A 23,247-nucleotide genomic window follows, 5' to 3' on the forward strand; every position below is an offset into this window, starting at 1 on the left:
CAAATACATTACCCACTTTTCTCCATGCCGCTGCTGTCACCAGATCCAGGTTGCCAATATTTCTCAACCAGTTCACATAACAGGGCCCCACTTGCTCTGTCTTGTGGTCTTCATCATAGTGTGAGTTTGGAAAAGCCCAGGTCCAGCCACGTCACTCCTGTGCTCAGTCCATCCAGGGCCTTCCAGATGAGGGCCAAGCCCTGGTGTCTATTTCCCCCACCCCGCCCCATCTTGCCCCTCTGGCCCCTGCTCACTTTCCCCACCTCATTTTCGCTCGTTTCGGTTCTATGAACGTACGTACCATGTTCCGTTGCATGTTGTTTCACTGTTAAGGTTTTTCCAAGGCTTCTTTCCTCTGCCCAAGCCTCCCCTCATCTCCACGCCTTCTCCTGGCTCACTCCCATTCTTTCTTCCAGTCCCATTTCTGAGACCTCAGTTCTTCTGAAGCACGTGCATGGAGTCAGGCCTCAGAGCACCCTGTGTCTGCTCAGGACACCTGTTAAGTTTGTCATTATCATTTATCTTCCCTAACAGGCCCTGAGGCCCGTGGGGACAGGGACCCGGTGCTGATGGTCACCGCTGTGCCTAGCACAGAACTGTCGCACAGCAGGTGCACAGGTAACCTGCTGAATGAGCCCTCCAGCATTCCAGCAGCCCAGCTGCCCTTTCCTCACATTTGCATCAGAGAGGTGGGGGTATGCGGCCGTGATGAGAATTCAGGAGAGGGGGAGGGGGACCACCAGCAGGTGCAGATGTCAAGCTGATGTAGATGTTGAGGTTAAGTGGTTGACCTTAACATGTTTAACTTTTCCCCTTTTTTTTAATGTTTATTTACTTATTTTTGACAGAGAAAGAGAGAGAGCTCGCGTGAGTGGGGAAAGGCAGAGAGAGGATCCCAAGCAGGCTCTGTGCTGTCAGCACAGAGCCCGCTCAGGGCTTGAACTCACAAACCATGAGATCATGACCTGAGCTGACGTCCAGAGTCGGATGCTTAACTGACTAAATCACCCAGGTACCCCTTACATGTTTAATGTAGAACATCAGCTTTAGTAATTCAGATTGCAAATAGAACAATCTCTAAGTGACATTTAAAAGCATTTCACTAGGGCACCTGGGTGGCTCAGTCGGTTAAGCATCTGGCTTCGGCTCAGGTCGTGATCTCCCAGTTTGTGGGTTCAAGCCCTGCATGGGGCTCTGTGCTGACAGCTCGGAACCTGGAGCCTGCTTCGGATTCTGTGTCTCCCGCTCTCTCTGACCCTCCCCCGCTCATGCTCTGTCTCTGTCTCAGAAATAAACATTAAACAAAAATTTAAAAATAGCAAATGTGCTTTTTAGTACTATTTACAGAATTGCATACCTGCAATAGTGTTGGTCATTTAAAGGCTCCTAAAGGCTTTGTCAAAAGCTACAAAGTCACAGTTAATACGAAACCTGGGGACTGGGGAGTTCTTATTGATCAGATTTTCTGTTTCACAGAATCATTAGCTAGAAAACCCTTATTGTTTAAAGAGGGAAAAGCTTTCTAAGATAAGAGCCTACTTTCCTGCCTTAATGGGTATGGTGCAGCAAACAATCTAATCTCTTGATCTAGTCTGACTGATTTTCTTTCCTGGGGGACGACCAAACAGCGCTGGCTGGTTCCATTACAAACGTCTTCGTCTTCGTCGTGGGAGTAGGGCCTGTGTGAGCGGGAGGGTAGCAGCCCGTCCCACCTGCCCCTCACCCATCCGGCAGCCCAGATTCTAGCCTGTTGGTGTCTCCTGGTGTCCCCAGCCCGCCCATCAGTGTCACTGAATGACCGACCTTTCCCTGGGATACACATAAGCTGCTCCGCTTCTGTGCCTCTCGTCCAACAGCAGCCGGTGGTTTGCCCCACTGTGCCCCCTTTCCTTCTAGTCTTCGATCAAGAAGCATGCGCTAAAGGCCAGATCTCAGCTCAGCTCAGGGAACAGCGCAGTGACTTTACTGGAGACACCGCCAACTCTGTCCTGATACTGAGCGATGGGGGTCAGCACAGGGTGCCCTTGAGGTCCTGAAGGAGCCCCGGCAGCCCATCCTGGGAGGGGCTGGGAATGTCCCCGTGGCAGGTGCCTGAGCCGAGCCAGCAGCCAGCGGGACAGGCAGAGTTAGCCAGGCAGAGGGGGCAGATCCCTCAGGGAAGAAGCGCACGCTCCTCACGGACACCGCTCCCCTGAGGCCGAGGCCCAGCGACACCCGCATTGACGAGCCTCCCCCTCTCCCCGCTGGGGCTTTTTCTCATCCTTATCTCTTTTGTCTGCGGTGTTCTCCTTTTCCAATTGACTCACACCTCTCCACGTACCCGTTTCTCTTTCTCAAGTCTCTCTGCCTCTAACCACCCGTTAACTTTCTGTCTCCCCTGCCCCTTCGAAGCCTGATCATCCCCAAATATTCTGCGTCTCGCTCCATAGTGTTGCCAGCCGCCCGATGGCTCAAGCCGAAACTGCAGACGGTCCCCTCCCGGTTCTTCTCCCTTCATGCCCCACCTTCAATCTGTCGGTAAATCCTGTCAGTGATCCCTCCAGAATCATCACAAGTCCACTCTTCTCCCCACTCCCCCTGCCACTACCTCGAGGGGCCACCGTGATATCTTCCACGCTCCGCGTCACCCATTCCCCACAGAGCTAGAGGGACCTTGTGTTTTTAAAAATGTCTATTAATTTGTTTTGAGAGCGAGAGAGGGAGGGAGCACGAGGGGGAGGGGGGAGGGGCAGAGAGAGAGGGAGAGAGAATCCCAAGCAATCTCCATGCTCAGCGCAGAGCCCGAAGCGGGGCTCGAACTCAAGAACCACGGGACCATGACCTGAGCCCAAGTCAAGGTCACACATTTAACCAACTGAGCCCCCCCCCCCCAGCCCCGGCACCCCTGGAGTGACCTTATTAAAGACACTGCGTCGTCTCCCCCACTCAAACTTCCAGTGGTTTCCTGCTGCGTTTCGAATAAAGTCTAAACTCTTCGCCATCTGGCTTCCGACTGCCTCGGGCGAGTGACACCCTTTCTGGGCCTGAGCGTCCCCGTCTAGAAAATGCGGATAAAATCGTGCCGGCCCCACTTCCGCACTGAAGGATTGAAAAGAGACCCGTTTACAGTCAGCTCCTCCCCACCTTCCCCGGGCCCAACATCGCACCCTCGCCCGACTCTCTTGCGTGTCGTTAACGCTACCGCAAAAGACCATCCCCCCTCTTTGATACCCTGGCGGCATCGGCATCCCGATTCTCCCTGCCCCGTGGCATCCTGCCTGGCTCCCTCTCAGGCACCAGATCTTGTGCTGTGAATTCTTTCTGGGAAATGTCGCTGCCTGGGGCCCCGTCCTGTGCCAGGGAACAGCTGCTTCAGAGTTGAGAAGTATCAGAACTGTCAGAGTTAAGAAGGAGCCTAACTTCCCAGCTTAGGTCTAAAAAAGTCAGGAAATAGCTAGCATTCGGCTTGCTAATATTCATCCTTGTTTAAAAAATGTGTCTTCCTCCCAGCACTTCAGAACTTCCTGTTCTTCTAGAATAAAGTCCCCCAGTCCTTAGCGTGGCGTTCAGTAGAGCACTGACTCCAAGTGTCCTCCCTGCCAGTTACACCGCCCGGGTTCCAGGCTAAGCGGACTCCCTGTGACCGTTAGCTACGCCCCATGCTTCCTCCCTCTGTGCCCTGCCCCCCGGGAGGCCCTGTGCTCAGTCCCTCTCTGCAGGCCGCCACCCCACGCCGGGCTTCGAACTACCACCGGTGCTCCATTTCTGTCACTTACGTCACGTGGCACCTTCTGCTTGGTCGTGTCACTCTCGGTACTGCCCTCGCGTCATTGCCCCCACCGAAGGACAGGGACCGCGTCTCGTTTTATCAGCCATCTACCGTAGCACGTAGTTTCGGTGTCCCTGGTGCCTAGCCAGCTCGTGGGTTAAGTCGTATCTACCACTGCGTGCCAGGTGATGCAACACCCTAGGAAGCAGGTAACTATTATCATCCCCACTTTAGAGATAAGGAAGTTGAGGCTTAGAGAAGCACACCACTTGCCCAGCAGCGCTATCACCAAGTGCACATCTGAGCTCTAGACCTGGGTGTGCCTGGTAGCAATAACATGTGCCAGCAGCCAGCCTGGAGGCTTCCACCGTGGTGCCATTTGTATCCTCAAAAGACCCGGGGTGGTGAGAATTGTTATCCTTATCTTCCACAGGCGTGAACTCAGGCTTACCGTTCATGATAAGAACACTCGACAAAGCAGGAGAGGAAGGGCATGTCCTTAATCCAATAAAGGCGTCTGAGGAGACCCCACAGCTAATGTATTTACTGGTGAAGGCCAAATGCTTTCCATCTAGGACGGGCACAGATTCAACACCGTCCCGGAGGTTCTAGTCAGCACAGTTAGGCGACACATAGAAATACGAGGCGTTCCAACTGGAGGAAAAAAAAAAAAAAAAAAGACACTAAAACTCTCTGTGTGCAGATGACATCATGCTATATATAGAAAACCCTGAAGGATATACACGCGCACATAAACCTAGTAGAGCCAGCAAATGAGTTCAGCAAGGTCACAGGACACGAGAGCATCACACAAAAATCAGCTGCATTCCTGGACGTTAGCAATACACAGCCCAAAAGAGAAATTAAGAAAACAACTCCACGTACGATGGCGTCAAAAAGAAGAAAATTCTCGGGAATAAATCAAGCAAGTGCAAGACTTTTACCCTGACAACTACCGAACAGAGTTGAGGAGTATTATTCTGCCCTCAAAGGGGATGAAGCCCTGACCCCATGCTGCCATGTGGATGGACCTCAAAAACACCGTGCCACCTTGAAGGAGCCAGACACAAAAGGACGCACAGTGTAAGATTCCGTGTATGGAACACCCAGAAGAGGTAAATCCACGGAGACAGAGAGCAGATTGGCGTTGCCAGGGCCAGCGGGGGAGGGAGAGTAGCAGTGACTGCTTAATGGGTGGGTATGCAGGGGGCGGGGCGGGGGGTACCTGGGTGGCTCAGTCGGTTGAGCGTCGACTGCGGCTCAGGTCATGATCTCGCGGTCCGTGGGTTCGAGCCCCGCGTCGGGCTCTGTGCTGACAGCTCGGAGCCTGGAGCCTGTTTTGGAGTCTGTGTCTCCCTCTCTCTCTGCCCCTTACCCACTCACGCTCTCTCTCTCCTTCAAAAATAAATAAACATTGAAAAAAACAAGGCCACATATTGTAGGATTCCATTTATATTAAGTGCCCAGAATAGACAAATCCGTAGACAAAAAGTAGATTAGTGGTGGGGTGCCTGGCTGGCTCAGTTGGTAGAGCGTGCGACTCTTGCCTGATGTCAGGGTTGTGAGTTTGAGCCCCACATTGGGTGTAGAGATTACTAAAAATAATAAATAAACTTAGAAAGAAAAAGAAAAAAAAAGAGTAGATTAGTGGTTTGCAGGAGCTGGAGGAGGAATAGGGAATGACTGCTAAGGAGTATAGGGCTTCTTTTGGGGGTGCTGAGAATGTTCTGGAATCAGATTTCTGGGATGGTTGAACATACATACACACACACACACACACATACACATATACATATACATATACACGCACACTACCAGGTTGCATACTTTAGAGAGATGACATAATTTGTCTAAGGTTACATCACATACAGAAAGTACAGGACCAGAACCTAGAACCAGAACCTAAACCAGAACCTGGTACCCGAGAACATCTGCTCTTATTAACACCAATGCTGTTGGAGGCAGAATGTTTCCGGGGCCATTGAATAAGTAAATTAAGAAAGTTGGGATCTGGGGGCACCTGGGTGGCTCAGTCGGTTAAGCGTCCGACGTCGGCTCAGGTCGTGATCTCATGGTTTGTGAGTCCGAGCCGCGTGTTGGGCTCTGTGCTGACAGCTCAGAGCCTGGAGCCTGCCTAGGATTCTGTCTCCTTCTCTTTCTCTGCCCCTCCCCAGCTTGCACTCTTTCTCTCTCTTTCAGAAATAAACATTAAAAAATTAAAAAAAAAAAAAAAGGTGGGGTCTGAAAGAGCCTCTGCGAGACAAACACTGAGTATTCCTTCTCATTATAAACTACTATAGTTTGGGATCATTCACAAAAGGGCAGGGGGAAGTCGCACCACGTGGGTTACGCTAGAGGTCGCTTGTGCCCCTGCCCAGCTGCTTCGGTTGTGCCTGTCAGCTGGGAGTCTGAGACGCAGATTCAGGGCTGTGAAGAGTGGACCCCAGGCTGCTTTCAGCGATCGGGGAGAAGAGACAAACCCCCTGCTCCAGTGAACAGCCTTGGGCCAAAGACCGTTACCTTCTCCGGTCCTTGGAAAACCCCTCAAACGCTCCATGTTTCAACCTCTTTTTCTCACGCGGCTATTTTTTTCAAAACGGGAAACTGTGTTTATCTTCCCGATTCCTAAAATAATACATTCCTAACTTTAGAAAACTTGGAAACTACATAAAAATAGAAAGAAAATTATCCTGGCCTTATCCCAGTCTTGCTTTCTGTCCATATAGGCTCTCTCTCTCTAGAACTCAGGGGGAGCTCACACGATGGACTCAGAAACCACTGCCCATCATGCGGGGGCACTGTGTCCCCCACAGGCCTCTCCCAGCCAGGGACCGTGTCAGGGACGCTGACATTTCTGCTCGTTTCTGAGGGACACGAGGTTCCTCTGACAAGTGACTCGGCACATTTCCCCACAGCCTCGCCAATCTGTCTTAGAAAAGTACTTCAGGGGGCGCCTGGGTGGCTCAGTCGGTTGAGCCTCCGACTTTGGCTCAGGTCACGATCTTGCGGTTCCTGAGTTCAAGCCCCGTGTCTGGCTCTGTGCTGACAGCTCAGAGCCTGGAACCTGCTTTGGATTCTGTCTCCCTCTCTCTCTTTCTGCCCCTCCCCCTCTCCCCCACCCTCTCAAAAATAAATAAACATTAAAAGAAAAGAAAAGCACTTCAGTCTAACATGCTGCCACCAGCCTTCTGTTCCACGGGGGCCTGGGGCCTGGCCTCAGTCCCCCCTGTGCCTCCGCTGCCCCTCACAGTTTTGCTACTGCTGAGCCTTTGGTATGGAGAGTCCCACCTTGGCACCTGCTCCTCAGATGACCTTCCCTGACGCAGGTTTCCTCGTGTGTTTCTGATATTGTCACGAATGCTGTTAGCCCCCGCCCCCACCACCCCCCGGTGTGTGTCTGTCTGTGTCTGCGTCTGTGTCTGCATGTGTCCAGTCTGTGATCAGCTCCTTAGGAAATTCCACCAGGAGAGAATAGCAGGAGAGGGTCGGCAGGATGGAATCCTCTGCGAGACAGACACCTACTTCCGGAAGTGGCTGAGTAGGCCTTTCGCACCGTCGCTGCCATCAGGCCTTATCGTGTGTAAAGCCGGTGCTGATATGACCTCCTATTTATTTGCTTTTCTTGGTTACTAGTAAGGTTCAGCCTAGTTTCACATTTACTGGTTATTTGATTTCTTAGTTTACATTTAACCACTTCTTTGCCTTCTCTTCTCTCTCCTCCTCCTCATTCGTTATCTGATTACCCCTTCTATTTCCTTTTTAGTTCTCCTCTCACCTCTTAATTCTCCAGAACAAGAAGATGACCTTACTTAAAAATGTTTTTCTTAAAGCTTGATATTGCCTGTTCTTCTTTTATAAATCGGGCGACTTTAAGCTTCTACTCAGCTTCCGAGAGTGTCGTATTAATCATATCGTATTAGATCCTAGTAGTTTTTGCTTCCCTGTGACTCTAGAACATTTGTTTTCCTTTCCTCTGTGAGTCAGTGATATTGGGTTTTTTTTTTAAGTCATTACTTTGGAGTGTCTTGAGCACAGGACATACCGTGGAAATGAGTAGATGAAGGAGATACTAAATTTCTGACAAAACGCCAGAATCTGACGGTATTTTTGCCTCTTTCCGGGTTTTGGCAGATTATCACCGAAAGAAATTCTAATTACGTGTGGGTCCTTGTTAGCTGAATTCCAGGTAACTTGGGTGCCAAAGTTTTGTTTACCTCATCAGTGAAGGCATCAGTCAGCACAGCACAACTGGCTCAAAGGATAATACGGGAAGGTGACATCTCCTTTTCTCTGTCTCTCCATCGTCATTGAGGGAAATGAGTGCTGGAATGAAATGGGAAGGGAGGTGTTTGCCTCATCCTCACCGCCACTAAAACCCTCTTCACCTCTGGGGTTACTTCTCTACCAGAGAGGAAGGATCTGTACCTTATCAATTGTCTACAGATTTCTACAAATTCTACACATTTTCTACAATTTCTACAAATTCACAGACTCTGGGACCTACTCAGGAATAAATCATGCCCAACAAATCATGCCCCATCCCCTGAGAGCAGTGCTGTCTGATAGAACTTTCCGTGGCGATGGAGATGTTCTACGTCCGTGTTGTCCAGTATAGGAACCACTCACCACATGTGGCTCTGGAGCACTTAAAATGTGGCTCGTGGGACCAAAGAAGTGGAGTTTTACACGTGTTTTATTTATTTATTTATTTTTTTAATGTTTATTTTTGAGAGAGAGAGAGGGTGTGAGAGAGAGCACCCGCACGCATTCGCACGCCAGAGAGAAAGAGAGAGAGAGCAGGGGAGGGACACACAGAATCTGAAGCAGGCTCCGGGCTCTGAGCTGTCAGCACAGAGCCCGACGCGGGGCTCAAACTCATGAACCGTAAGATCATGTCCTGAGCCGAAGTTGGACACTTAACTGACTGAGCCACCCAGGGGTCCCTTTACAAGTGTTTTAAGATAAATGTAGTTATACAGAAAAGTTCTAGATAGTACAGAATTGTCATATTCCCTTCTCCCAGCTTCTCCTAAATGCGAACGTCTTACATAACTGTGGTACATTGATCAAAACTAAGAAATTCACATAAGTGCAGGCTTCATTTGAATTTTCACCAGTTTTTCCACTAATGTCCTTTATCAGGATCCCCTCCAAGACTGCACCCAACCCTCATGTCTCCTTGGTCCCCAGGTGGAGGTTTCTCTGTCTCCCCTTGATTTTCCTGACACTGACAGCTTTGAAGGGTTGTGGTCAGGGGTTTTGTAGAATGTCCCTTGACTCGGGTTTGCCTGGTGTTTTCTCGCGAAGGGGTGGGTGTGGATCTGGGGGAAGAGTCCCACAGAGATGACGAGCCACCCTCCCCACCACGGCAGATCAGGGGTGCCTGACATCCACTGGCTGCTCTGTTTGCCTCACGCAGGGGTGCTGTCTGTTGCTTTCTCCCTCGTGTGTGGCTGTCTTGCCCTCCTGTGCTCAGTGCTTTAGAAGCAAATCACAGATCCAGCCTGCATCAGAAGGAGGGAAGTTCCCCTCCACCTCCTGGAAGGGAAATATCAAAGAATTTGCAGACCTATGTTAAAACTGCCAAATGACTAGTAAATATTTGTGGGAAGATACTTTGTCGTGAAGCAAATTTCCTGTTTCTTCGCAGTTCACCCATTAATTTTAGCCTTCATCTGTAGATCTTGCCCACAGCAATTATGACTGAGGTATAATTCTTTTTTTTTTTTTAAGATTATATTTTTAAGTAATCTCTACACTCAATGTGGGGCTCAAACCTACAATCCCGAGATCAAGAGCTGCGTGCCCTACTGACTGAGCCAGCCCGGCGCCCCACAACTGAGGTGTTCTAATGGTGATTTTCTATTTCCCTCATTCCTTCTATGTTTATTAATTAGAATTCTGTAAGGAACATTTGTCCCTTTTCCTCCATTTATTTGTATCACTGCAGACTAGTGGATATTTATTTTACTCTTTGGAAGGACACGTGGTCATCTTTTTTGCCTGATTTCCCAGCTTGGGGGTAATTTTTCTAACAATAGTAAATGTGTTCTGATATAGGACAGTCAAAAAGAATGACACACGAGCACCACGGTGGATATTTTGGGAAAGGCTGACCAAAACACTGTCATTGGTCATTGGAGGCTACGATGTGTGTAGCCTCAGAGCCCCGGGAGGTGCTGAAGTAGAAATACCCACAAGAGTAAGAAAGAGAATTCCCGGGTGAGTTGCAGCTCTCGGAGCCCCATAACATCACCACCCCCCCCCACCCGCCCCATATGAGAACGTGGGCAAATCAGAGGATCTCTTTGGGCCTCATCTTCCCCCAAATAAAATGAATACGAAGGTGTTTTTCAACTCAGGATCTGTGGTTCTCAGGCTCCAGCGTGTATATGAATCACGGGGAGGTTTTGTTAAAACCCGGATCACTGACTACCCCTCCAAAGCGTCTGATTCAGTAGGTGTGAGGTGGGACCCGCGCATGCGCATTTCCAACACGCCCTCAGGTGATGCCCATGCTGCTGGCCCGGAGGCCGTGCGTTGAGAGCCATTAGTCCAAATGATCTCAAAGAACCATTAACGACTTTGGACTCAACATTCATTCCAATGAGAAAATCTTTGGCCCTGGCTACGTAGAAGTCATGGAGGCAATGATGGAACAGGACTTCACAGGAGCAGAGGCACTGGAAATCCAGTTTGGAACCGTGCAGGAGACACTTGAATGATTGCTCTGTACCGGACACGCCATTAAGTGCTCCTAAGACCCAGTCACTGCCCAGAGAGGGACAAAGGTTGGGCAAAGTGGTGAAGGGCAAGCGTGAGTCTGCCTTAACAGCTAGTGTGGCCACTTAACAGCTAGTGTGGCCTTGGGCAAGTCACTAAATGACTCCTTGCCTCAGTTTCCCCCACCTATAAAAAGAGGACAATAACAGTACTTACATGGCCTGGCATAAAGAAAATCCTCAATAAATGGTTGTCGCTGCTAGAATTACTCTTATTTGCTACTGAGCCTGTCCCATGGGGAGAAATGGTATCTGTTTCCACAGCATGCCCCACGCTCCCTCAGCCACAACACCACCCAGCCTGGATTCCCAGCCACTGATTTTAACCCCCTCACAAAATCCAAAACAGATCATGAGAAAAACTCAATATAATTTATTAAATAGTTCCTGAGGAGCACTAACACTCTCAATACAATAAAAACCAATAAATTAACACAGGTATCGCCTTCTGCCTTCGCAAAGGCATAATGAAGATAAGATTTAAGTCTGCCGAGGAAAAACATTCTATAAATGCCAAGATGGAGAACAACGTCATAACCTGACATCTCTTCAAGTTAACTCACACATTTATACCTCAGTCCTCCCGGGACTAGCCCATCTGGGGACTCACTGAAATTATTCATTGGAATAATTTACAGCAGAGCAGTCACCCTTAGCCTGCCAGTTACGTTTTCTCAAGGCTTCAGACATTTCCACCATTCCAAAAGGAATAGGTTCAGCCAGATGGCCTTGAATGGCCTACTGGGGTCCAGAATTCAATGATTGAAGCACATGTTCCAGGCACGCTGAGAACTGTTGTAAAACGGCCAAGATGAAGTTTTTACGTTCAAAGTTGTCTGCAGGCATAGAAACCTCTGCTTCTGGCTCACGTTGAAATTTGAGTTTGTCCAGCTGTTCTATGATTTTATCGATAGTATTCTTATCTGACAATGGTCTGATCGCCCTGAAATAAGGCAGGATGGCGGAACCATTGATGTGCGGCAGTTGGGAGTCAGAGCTGAGACACGGTAGCGAGGAATGGTTAGATTCTGGCAACCCCATCTCCTTCTTCAGCTGTGGGACGAGGAGGAGACATGGGTGAACATTACATCCGCAGTAACGGCTAGAAGTCAAAGTGCTTACGTCCGAACGCTCCCTCTGTGATGGGCTGGGTGGGCACGTCCCCCTTGCCATCCCATGTAATCGGTGCCACCACCGTGTGAGGCTGTGGTCACCACTGTTGCCTTTCCCAGAAGAAACTAAAGGTCAGTTGGTTCGCAGAGCTGGCCCAAGATCAAGGGGCGGACACAGGATTCTAACCCATGTCAGCAGCAATTCTGAGGCCTCTACCGATAACCACTGCTCCATTCTGCCTCCCCTGCTCCATGCGACCAAGGCCTCCACACACCTCCCCAGGAATCTTCTCTTAGCTGCTCTGGGGCTCAGAGACGGGGAATAGGAAAGCATCTGGGTTTCCATCCTGCTTCTTGCTCTTTGTGACTCTGTATTAAAGCCAGTGTATCCCCAGCTCATCAGGGGGATGTGTGCACGTCTGGAAAGGCCTCCAAGATGCCAGGGAGAGTTTTTCCAAACATACTGACCACACCCTCTGACTCCAGACCACACCCTCTCCTGTCCCTCTTCCCAAGGACTAAGAGATTTGGGGTTCAACTGAAATGCTAACGGCATCTCAGCAGCCTGAACTGCAGAGTCACCTTGGCTGTAACAACCTCTGTTTCTGTGCCCGTTAAAGCCAAGGCTAAGGTTTGAATGTCAGGGGGTGGAAGGGAAGGGCTAGGCCAATTTTGTGAGTTGTTTCCGGGTTTTGGTTTTTATTTGTTCGTTTAATCAAAGCTGCCCAAGAGGTTCTATCTTGAAGACAACTCTGAGAAAATGGAAGAGTATTTACATTTATTCAACCTCATACTTTCCTCCCAATGGGGTCGGAGTCAGCAGAGCCTCTAATTTGTTCACTGCCCTTCTCTGCGGTAAGAGAGACTCTCTGTGCCCCAAGAGGATTTTAATATCCTGAATTCACTGAGACATCATTTACAGCTGAGGTTGACCTTTGCAGGCAACTAAATGGTCAGGCAAGATGGCCCGTCCCTAGGGTTGTGCTACAGGCAGGAAAATCCATGTAACATTACCGCGAACTAGATATGTTAAGAATGAACAGACTTACCAAAGCAGATCCTATAGTATGTGAGAAGTCATTGAACTTCAGACTGTCTGGGCTAACCTCTGCCTCCGACCCTCATGAAAATTCCATTGTATCCTGTCTAGTTGTTCCCATCTCTTCCTGGTGTATCCGCAGCCCTAGCTTGGGGGCTAAAAATAGTAGGCCTCTTCTAGGGGCAAATGGAAGGCATTTTAAAGAAATGGCCTGGAGAAGAAATCTGTAAGGGCACTTACGTAGTCTTGCAAAAGTCCCTTAGACATGGGCCGTAATTCCAAGATTATTTTTCGGACGTCACTTGGTTGTAGTCGATGGGTGGGTGCCATATGGGAGGGCAGCAAGGTTTCCATGCAGCAGAGCAGAAACAGGGCAAACCTGGTGGGTCCTGGAGAAAAAAAATGATGCTGTGGGCCACGTGGCCAGACGCCCCCTGCCCACCCCAGTTGCAACCACCGAAGCCGTTGTTGAGCAACCACTGGCCAAGCCCCTCCAGAGTCTTCTCTATCCAACGGGACAAGACCACACTCATGAAACAGGCATCAGGGCACAGTAGTACCTGCATGGGAGAGCATGGCGAGAGAGCACACAGGGCCTGCTCCGGCAACAGCTTCTAGAGCTAGATGTGCTCGCCATGGCCTCTGGGAGATATATAAAGGGCCAGTTGTGAGGGAAAAGAGCAATCAACGTCCCGCCCATGGCAAAATCATTGCTCAGCTTTTCTCCAGAAAACACTTTCAATATTCTGCCCCACGAGGCTGGGTGAAAGCGGGACTGGAAGGAAATGCTGAGGTTACCCTCAAGGTGGGCAGATGCCTGACTCAGTACAGACACACACAGGAAAGCACACACATCTTTGCCATTTCTTCTGGGAAAAAGCTTGTCGATTTGACTAGAAGAAATTTTGAAGCCCAGATTTGACAGGCCTAACTCCCCAGGAACAGATGATTTACAGGAGCTGAGGGTCAGTGCCCCACAGGGAATTTCTGGGGAGGGTCACAGTGAGTATGCGTAGGCGTCAGGCTGGCATGAGGTTTCTCAAAATGTATTACCTTTGGAAATTTCTGAAGTATGCCCATGCCAGTGTGCGGGGATGGCCCCGATAACCACAGTGAATATGGTGAGTCAAAGGCCTCATCTCCGTTCTGCTTGGCCTTGAACATCATTGGATTCTCAACCGTGTCTTTGCAATGACAAGGCCTAGAACCAGAGTCTGTGCTCCAGAGTTATTTGTCCAAGGTGCTTATTCATATTTTGAATAATAGACTCTTCTAGGGTCTTAGGAATGGTGGCAAAGAAGTTAAACAAGGTCCCTGCCCTGATAGCTGGTATTCTGATGGGCAACGGGCAGACAGTAGACACATTATCAAACAAGAAAGTGTAAGGTAATAAGAACTATAAAAATAAAACAAGGTGATGGGAGAAGGAGAGAGTGGTAGGTGAGATACTCTAAGTGACGAGGAATAGTTTCTCTGAGGAGGTGTCCCTGTGGGAAGATCTGGGGAAAGATCTCTACACCTTTACACGTGTAGAGGACACTAGTGTAAAAATCCTCAGGCAAAAGTGAGCTTGGTGTGGCCAAGAATGGGAAATGGGTCATGGGAGCTGGAGTGAAGCAAAAGAAGGGGAGGGTAGTAGGGTAGAGAGGTGGACAGAGGCCAGGACACAGAAGGCCTTCTGAGGCCATGATAAAGAACTTGGATTTTATCCCAAGTGGGACAAGGTACTGCTGGACGGCTGTAGGGAGGCGAGTAGGGAGGTGAGTATAGGCTCTGGTGTACTTTAAGAAGGAAGAATAGGGCACCTGGGTGGCTCAGTCGGTTAAGAAGAATGAGAGAGGCCCCTGAGTAGAGAATGGATTGTGTAAACCCAAGATGGAATAGAGGGGCCAGTTAGGAGGCTCCGTGGCTGTCTAGATAGAGGTAATGGTGGCTTGGACAGGGTAGAGAGGACAGAAATGGAGTCCACAGAACTGACTGATGGCCTTATGTGGAGGTAAATCCTAGAGAGGAATCAGGGATGAATCCTGGGATTTTGGTGAAGTAACTGAGTAGTTGATCTGCACTGAGGGAAAAGGAGCCTGGAGAGGAGAAATCAAGAGTCTCATCGGGAATGAGTTAAGTTCAAGATGCCCACTGGGCATTCGATGTCAAGTTAGCAACTGGATAGGAGTCAAGAGCACAGGAAGGAAGCCAGACCAGAGCCATCCACAGAATCCAACATGCACAACAGAAAAGAGTCAGAAACCCCCTTCCTCCACCCTTAATCCCTAGTTCCCCTCCAGTCCCTGTTGTCTCTTTCCTCTTATCCAAGTTTCCTAACAGAATGGTCTACGTGCACATTTACCTCACTTCCCCAAATGCCACAGTATGGTTTTTACCCTAACAATTTATTCAAGATCCTCTAGCAAAGTCCATGGTAGGCAGAATTTTGCCCATGTGACTTTCACCCTCTCGTATTTACTCCCATAATTATATTACATTACAGGGACTTTGCAAATGGAATTAATTACTAATGGTTACTAATCCGCTGACCTGAAGAAAGGTTGGTTACCAGGTGGGTCCAATGTAGTTCCACGAACCCTTAAAAATAAAGAAGGCAGAGAGACTCAAAGCATGAGAAAGACTCAACCACTATTGGCTGGCTTGAAGAGGGAGGGCGCTAGGTGGAAAGCATGAGGAGAAAACAAATTTGGCCTACAATCAGTGAGTTTGGAGGAGGACCCTGGGTCCCAGTTGAGAACCACAGCCCCAGCTGCTACTCTGACTTTGGCCTGGTAACACTCTGAGCAGAGAATCCAGTTTCTCCATGCTGGACCTCTGACCTACAGAAACTGTAGGAAGTAACTTCATAGATTTATATTGTTGGCTTTATGGCATTTGTTATGGCAGCAACTGAGGACCAATACAGTCTTCAGTGGCCTCTTGTTGCCAACCTTACTGGCTTCCTCTCAGCCTTCATTTTACTTGACCCCTCCATGACACGCTGTAATGCCAACCACTTCCTCTTTCTTGAAAACCTCTTTTTCCTCTTTACTCTATAATACTATGATCCTGATACCTTGCGGCCCTCTGACCATGCCTTCTTAGGCCAAATCATCTTCCTTCTTGATCTCTTAATGGGCATGTCTCCGAGGGCCCCATCGTCAATCCATGCTCCTCAAACCTTAACGTCTCTCTCTTTCAAACTCCAGATCTAAATGTTCGGTTGCCTAATGGGCATCTCCAGTGGAATGTCCTGCCCTCGATATGTCCAAAACCAAGCATATGAGTCAAAGTAAGAGTAATTGTGGAGACGAATGGGTATGGATAGAGTGGAGAAATTTGTAGGAGGCAAAGTTCTCAGGAGATGGTGGTTGAGTGGACATGGGGATAGTGGAGAAGGAGGAGTTGAGAACTGCTTCTGGGTTGGTGGTTTGGGTAACTGGACAGATTGTGGTGCTGCAAGCAGAGGGGATCACAGGGCTCAGGTGAGTGAAGAATTCAGTTTTGACACGGTGAGTTGGAAGTGTCATGGAACTCTCAGGTAAAGATGGACAGTGAGCCTTTGGACATTCGGATTTGGAGCTTGAAGGAAGGAACTGGAGTCATGGGTGCCATGTCTGTATATTGGGCCATCTTTGGGTGCCATCTGTATGTTGTAATTGAGAAAACCGTAATCCTACAAGAGATGACCAACAAGAGACATGTAAGGTAAGTGTGGAGTCCAGGGGTCCACGTCTATTAACAGAAGAGGGAGAGGGAGATGACAGTCTACAACACTGAGAAGACACTCTTGGGAGGGAGAGAAATGTACTAGGAAAACACGCCATGGACCAAGATGAAAAGTGGCTTTCAAGGAGGAGGATACAATTAGCACCATCATAAGCCATGGAGAGGTCAAATAAGATAAAGACTGAAGGGATTCACTAGGTGTGGCAACATAAGGTCACTGGGAACTTTGCTTGGGGAGTTTGAATAAGTTGTTAGGGCAGGAGCCATATTGTGGCAGTTTGGGAAGTGAGGTAAAAGGGCCCTCCGACCAGTCTGTCCAGAAGACTGGGTCAGAGGAGGAAAGAGACAGCAGGGGCTGGAGGGGGACTTGGGGTGGACGAGGGTTCCCAACTGTTTCTTCTGTTGTGCAGCTCTATGGGCCACCCAGAACTGATCTCGTCCCTGTGCTCTCGACTCCTATCCAGCTGCTGACTTGACATGGGATAGATGTCAATGGGCATCTTGAACTTAACTCATTTGAGACGGGACTCTTGATTACTCCTCTAGAGACTTCTTTTCCCTCACTGCAGATCAACCACCTAGTTGCCTCATTAAAATCCCAGGAGTCGGGGCGCCTGGGTGGCTCAGTCGGTTGGGCGACCGACTTCGGCTCAGGTCATGATCTCACAGTCCGTGAGTTCGAGCCCCGCATCGGGCTCTGTGCTGACAGCTCGGAGCCTGGAGCCTGTTTCAGATTCTGTGTCTCCCTCTCTCTCTGACCCTCCCCTGTTCATGCTCTGTCTCTCTATGTCTCAAAAATAAATAAATGTCAAATAAAAAAAAATTTTTTTTTTAAAATCCCAGGAGTCATCCCCAATTCATCTTTCTGATTTGCTTATATCACTCATGGATATTTATCTTATTCTTTAAAAGGACATGTGGCTCTTATTTTGTCTTATAGCCCAGTTTTGGAGAATTTTTCTAATAAAAGTAAAGTGTGGGCATCTGGGTGGCTCAGTTGGTTGAGCATCTGACTCTTGATTTCGGGTCAGGTCATGATCTCATCATGGTGAGATCTAGCCCCAAGCCAGGCTCCACACTGAGTGTGGATTAAGATTCTCTCTCTCTCTCTCTCCCCCTCACCCCTCCCCCACTTGTACATACTCTCTCTCTCTCTAATAATAATAATAATAGTAAAGGTGTTCTGATACAGTAAAGGTGTTTGACACACAGTCAAAAAGGATGAAAGATGTCTACCACAGTGGGTGTTTTCGGAAGGATCCCATCAATAAATTGGACTTCGTCAAAATTAAAAATGTTTGGTCTTCTAAAGACACTGTTTAGAAAAGACAAGTCTAGACTGGGAGAAATAGATTTGCAAACCACAAATCTGACAAAATATATAAAGAACACTCAAACTCAATTTTATTAGGATTAGGCAATAGTTTCTTTAAAATTACGCCAAAAGCACAAGCAACATAAGAAAAAATAGATAAATGACACTTCACTGAAATGAAAGACTTTTGTGGATCAAAGGACACTATCAAGGGGCGCCTGGGTGGCGCAGTCGGTTAAGCGTCCGACTTCAGCCAGGTCACGATCTCGCGGTCCGTGAGTTCGAGCCCCGCGTCAGGCTCTGGGCTGATGGCTCAGAGCCTGGAGCCTGTTTCCGATTCTGTGTCTCCCTCTCTCTCTGCCCCTCCCCCGTTCATGCTCTGTCTCTCTCTGTCCCAAAAATAAATTAAAAATGTTGAAAAAAAAAAATTAAAAAAAAAAAAAAAAAAAAACAAAGGACACTATCAAGAAATTGAAAAGACAACCATGGAATGGGAGAAAATATTTGGAAATTGTATGTAAAACAAGGGGCTAATATCCAGAATATATTAAAAAAAAACTTTTAAAAATCAACAATAAAAAGACAAAAAATCGTTTTAAATGACTAAAGAATTTGAAAGACATTTCTCCAAAGAAGATACACAAATGGCCAAAAAGCACATGAAAAGATGCTCCATTTCATTAGCCAGGCATTAGGGACATGCAAATAAAAACCACAACGAGATACATCACATCAACTAAGATGTCTATTATAAAAACAAAACAAAGCAGTAAAATAATAGGTGTTAGTGAAGATATTAAAAAACCGGAATCTTCATATATTGCTGATGGGGAGGTGACATAGCAGAGCTTCTGTGTAAAACAGTTTCTTCAAACTGTTAAACATACAGTGACCATATGATTCAGCAATTTCATTCCTAGGTATCGACCCAAGAGGAATGAAAACATGTTGCCATAAAAACATGTACAGGAATGTTTCAGAATTTTTCATAAGAGCTAAAAAGTGAAAACAAACGTCCCTCAGTGGGTGAATGGATACGCAAAATGTAGTCCATTCATGCAATGCAATATTATTCAGCCATAGAAAGGAATAAGGCACAGACACCTGCTACAACATGGGTGAACCTTGAAAACATGATGCTGAGCCAAAGAAGCCAGACACAAAATGGCAAATATTGTATGATTCCATTTAATATGAAATATTTAGGAGAAGCAAATCCATGGAGACAGAAGCCTATTAATGATTGCTAGGGGATGGACGGAAGGGGGAATGGGGATTGACTGCCTATGGGTATGGGGTTTCCTTTTGGGGTGAGAAAAAAGTTGAAAATTAGGTAACAGTGATAGTTGCACACTTTAAACAGGTGGATTTGGGGGTTCGTAAATTATAGCTCAGTAAAGATGTTGCATTTCCAAATTATAGGAACCAAATCATCCCATTTGTTTCTCAAACGTGTGCCCGGGAGCCCTTACTGTTTGGGTAGCAGTAGGCTAGATGCTGGATACTTAGGATGGAGAGATGATGTGCGAGCTTGCTTCCGTCTATAATGGGGTCTTGGTGCTAAAACGGTTATATATGTAGACAGTGATTTAAAACCCCGGACTCAGGGGTTAAAGCGATCCACATTGGAGTCCACTGGTTTATGTTGAGACTGTTTGACCTTGGGCTCGTTTCTCTTTCCTAGATCTGTCACATGGGAACGATAATCAGCACTTTTCTCAGGTGGGAAGCGCCTGCTAGGAGCTACAGCAGTTATGGCCCCTGGTGGTGGTGGGAAGTGTACTATTGTCCCATTTCGCAGCTGCGGGCGCAAAAGGGTCAGAATCAAAAACCCAGGTCGTCCCCGCCTGAGTCAGGGTCTCGGTTTCCCGGCCGGCAGGGAAAAGTCCGCAGACCCCGGCTGGTCTTGGGTTCACCTGGAGCGCCTGCGTGCCGCGCGCCCCCGCCGGGAGGATCGCGCGCCCGGCCCCGGTGAGCGCGCACGCGTGTCCCGGCGGTTGCCTAGCAACCGGCCAGGCGAGGCGGCCGCGCGGGCATGGAGACGCCCGGCGGGACCGTGAGCGCCGCGGTCCGGGAGCACCTGAGGCAGTTGTGTCTTCGCGACTTCCCGTGCGGCACCGGCAGCTGGGTGCGGGCGCCGGCGGGGGCGGCCGGAGGAGGGACGCGGGGATCTGCGGCGCCGAGGGGCCCGGGCCGCCGGCACAGGCTTTGGCGGATCCGGAGAAGCCTGAGGGGAGGTTTGGATCTGGGCGTTTAGGGAGCGTCCTGAGCTGGGGTGGGGGCTGGGACGCCGCAGGGGCCGACGGGAGAGCTTCCCCCCCCCCCCCGCCTCCCCCCGCGGGCCTGACCCGCAGAGGAGGGCGGGACCCCGCCTAGACCTGAACCCGGCGGGCTGACCGGAGGGGGGGGTGGGGTAGGGCTTCTCCGTTAGAAACCCCAGGCTCCCTTTGAGGTGGAAAGTTTTTGCCTGGGCCAAGAGCTTCTCAACCCTCAGGTGCCCCAGGGCGCAGAAGGCGTGGTCCTGAGCAGGCCCGGTTCTGCTGCCTCCAGAGGCCGGTGGGTCTGGGGGAGAAGCGGCTCCCTCCCTCCTCTCCTGGCTCCTTGTCTCTGAGGCCGGAAACACTTCCCTTCTAAAGTTTCTCCCTGGGGTGCAAGTCGTGGCTCTTGCGGGCCGGAGCGGGTGCGTCTGCCCGCACCCCACCCCCATCAGCTAGTGCTCCTGGTGGGGATGAGGAGCAGGCCATTGAGAACCTGCAGCCCCCAGGATGTGCCCTGGAATATCTTGAGGGTCTGGAATGTTCCCCTCCTGCTTGCTGGAAAGCTGAGGCCCGCCACACTGGTAGGGGCTAAGGGGAGGTCTGTGTGCCCATTTTCAGAGAGGAGAAAACCAAGGCACCAATCAAGGAACTAATGGATTTGTTTGTCTCCTCAACAAACACTGTTGAGTGTCTACTGTGCAAGGCGCTGTTGGGTTTCACCGATGTCTCCAGGAGTTCTCCTGGGGGAAGGGCTGGGAGAAAGTCAGCTCTGGGACCCGACCTTTCCCCGTCCGCTGTGGCCTCTAAATTCTGAATTCACCTTTTCAGCCACGGTACTTCTTCCTCGAAAGCCATTCCTTGGTTAATACATCCCCCAGATTGTCTTTTGCGCCTCTAGCTTTTAGTACATAAATCCTTCTTAACCGTTAGGTTGCTTTCACCTGCTTCTTCAGGGTTCCCAGCTCGAGTAAATTCCTAAAGGCAGGAATGCAGTTCTTTGTAGTTCTATCCATGGCTGATGATCAGTCGGAGGTATTGATTACTCACTGCTTAAACTTCTAAACTCTTGATCCCTGATGGTCCTATCTTACCATCTACTCTTTTTGGGGAGTCTCGAATCCTTGAGAGGGCTGAGTCACGAGTAGCGAACTTCTCCACCTCCACCGCTGCAGAATAAGTCACGTTTTCTTCCTCGAACTTGGCGAACATGGAGGGAGCTGATCCCCAGAGACGAGGAGGCCGTGAGCCCTGGGGAGGAGACGGTGGAGGCCCTGTTGGGCCTGGTCCGCAGCCCCCACTCCCCCTGGGCTCTGCTGGAGGGCTCCAGTGCAGAGGACCGTTTTCTGAGAGAACTGGCCATCCAGAATCCCCTGATGCTCAAGGACACCTTCTTCTACTCCTACTTCAGGTCCCTACGAGTGGTGGACAAGCAGGTGAGTGCCAGAAGTTGATGTCAAGGAGGCCATGCCCCTTAAAGAGCTTAGTGGTGAGACCTAGGTGGTGAGTAGAAGGAAGGATGGGGAAGTAGCTCGGGCCTAGTTAACTTCACCAGCGCCTCCACCTGCCAGGGCCAGCTGCTCATTTGTTCCGTGTCTTCTTCCTTCACCCCCGGGGAATCCAGGTGTGTTTTCTACAGCTGACTTCTGACTTGGGGCTCCTGGGTCCTCGGAGAGACCTTTGAAGTGTCTGTGTCGGTTTTACTTAATTTAAACTGTGGGGGCCCGGGGTTGGGGAGGGTTGGCATGGTACTGTATTAATTTCTGTTACCGATAACAGAGCCCCAATCTGCAAACTCAGCCTCCCTACATTGGCTTCCCCTTTCCCAGAGAAACTGTGGATCTACACAGTACCAGGTGGGAGGGGCGGGAACAACTCCTGTCAGTTTTCCTGGGACTTTCGGGCATCAGCGCTGAAAGTGTCCCGGGAACGCCTCGATCCTGGGCACACTGGCACAGTCGCCAGGAAGGGCCCTGATGTGTTTGAGGCCACAGAAAACTGAAGGTTCACAGATAGGCCTCTGAACTTCCGGTCTGATCCTGCTGTGTGTAAACTCGTGATTCCTTAAGGCCTCAGGGGTAGACAGCACAGAACATGGGATCCCTGCCCTTGGGAGCACACAGTCCAACTGGGGACACGGGACACTGGGCTGGTAGCTGTACAGCGCCTCCGGGGAGTGAGGCGGGGGCTGAGAGGTCACTGCGGAGGCGGAGCCCTGGGATCCTGGTGGAATGTGCAGGAGAGGCTGTAAGAGGGTCGGTAGGGGAGACGAAAGGGGTTGGTGTGTTCGAGGTGACTCCCTCAGGAGGCAAGTGGCCTCCTGTCGGTGGCCTCCCGTGGACCCTGTTTCTGCTCCAAAGCTGCCTCACCCGCAAGAGCTCTCAACTTCCTTTCCTTCCCTTCCAGGTGAGCCTGGTGGATAAAGACCTCCTGAAATTTCTAAATCTTGAAGAGTTGGTACTGAGTGCTAATCAAATCCAGGAGATCGATGCTGTCAACCTGCCCCCAACTCTCAAGGTAAAAGAGCTCAGACTCCATTTAGGGTCTTCGAGTTGGCTCGGCCCAGAGGCCCTGCCCCTGCCCTCCCCACAGAAGGTTTGGCCAGTGTGGCTGGATGCCAAGGACCGGCCCCAGGCTTTGGAGAGGGAGGCCAGGTTCCGAAAAAGTAGAATCTCCATAGGACCCTGCCGTTCCGTGTCTGGGTGTACGCCCCAGAGAAGTGAAGGCAGGGACTGAGATTCTTGCTGGCCCGTGTTCACGGCAGCACTCCTCACGACAGCTGAAAGGTGGAGACAACCCAGATGTCCAGCAGCCGAGAAAGGGCAAACAAAATGTGGTCCCTCCACGTGGTGGGATATTCTTCAGTCATAAACAGGAACGATTCGTGCTGGGACATGGACGAACCTTGAACACGTGATGCTGAGAACAAGAGTCCCGACACGAGAGGTCACATGTTAGCTGATTCCGCTTGCATGAAATATCTAGAAGAGGCAATTCCACAGAGACAGGGAGTAGATGAGAGGTTACTGGGGCAGGGGTGAGGGCGATGTGGAGTTGTTGCTTAATGGGGTACAGTCTGTCTGGGGTGATGAAAAATTTCAGAAGTAGGTAGCAGTGACAGCTGCACTACAATGTGAGTGAACTTAATGCCACTGAATTGTACACTTAAAAGTAGGTAAAATGGGGGCGCCTGGGTGGTTCAGTCGTTTGAGCCTCCTGACTCTTGATCTCAGCTCAGGTCATGATCCCAGGGTTGAGGGATCTAGCCCCGTGTTGGGCTCC

General features: G+C 49.7%; 2 protein-coding genes across 5 annotated transcripts in view; one reads left to right on the forward strand and one right to left on the reverse strand.

Annotated features, from left to right (window-relative positions):
• The first annotated feature begins 2,863 nt into the window (after positions 1 to 2,863).
• Positions 2,864 to 23,247, forward strand: part of LRRC43 (leucine rich repeat containing 43) — a 35,802-nt gene continuing 15,418 nt past the window's right edge. The window contains exons 1-3 of one of the 4 annotated variants that reach the window (XM_058691334.1): positions 2,864 to 4,863; positions 21,141 to 21,401; positions 22,372 to 22,482. In XM_058691334.1, coding sequence (XP_058547317.1) covers positions 4,846 to 4,863; positions 21,141 to 21,401; positions 22,372 to 22,482 — 390 coding nt within the window. In that variant the 5' untranslated portion in view covers positions 2,864 to 4,845. Of the gene's footprint in view, positions 4,864 to 19,721; positions 19,839 to 19,971; positions 20,802 to 21,140; positions 21,402 to 22,371; positions 22,483 to 23,247 lie in introns of those variants that run through there. The other 3 variants (XM_058691332.1, XM_058691333.1, XM_058691331.1) reach the window with 3 other exon arrangements.
• IL31 (interleukin 31) lies at positions 11,269 to 13,257 on the reverse strand. Its single transcript, XM_058691713.1, has 3 exons — positions 13,242 to 13,257; positions 12,922 to 13,070; positions 11,269 to 11,583 (listed from the first exon to the last, which is right to left on the reverse strand). Exons 1-3 carry the CDS (start codon positions 13,255 to 13,257, stop codon positions 11,269 to 11,271), a joined length of 480 nt encoding a protein of 159 aa, XP_058547696.1.

The sequence above is a fragment of the Neofelis nebulosa genome, chromosome 11, assembly GCF_028018385.1.
Source record: "Neofelis nebulosa isolate mNeoNeb1 chromosome 11, mNeoNeb1.pri, whole genome shotgun sequence".
NCBI classification, from domain to species: domain Eukaryota; kingdom Metazoa; phylum Chordata; class Mammalia; order Carnivora; family Felidae; genus Neofelis; species Neofelis nebulosa.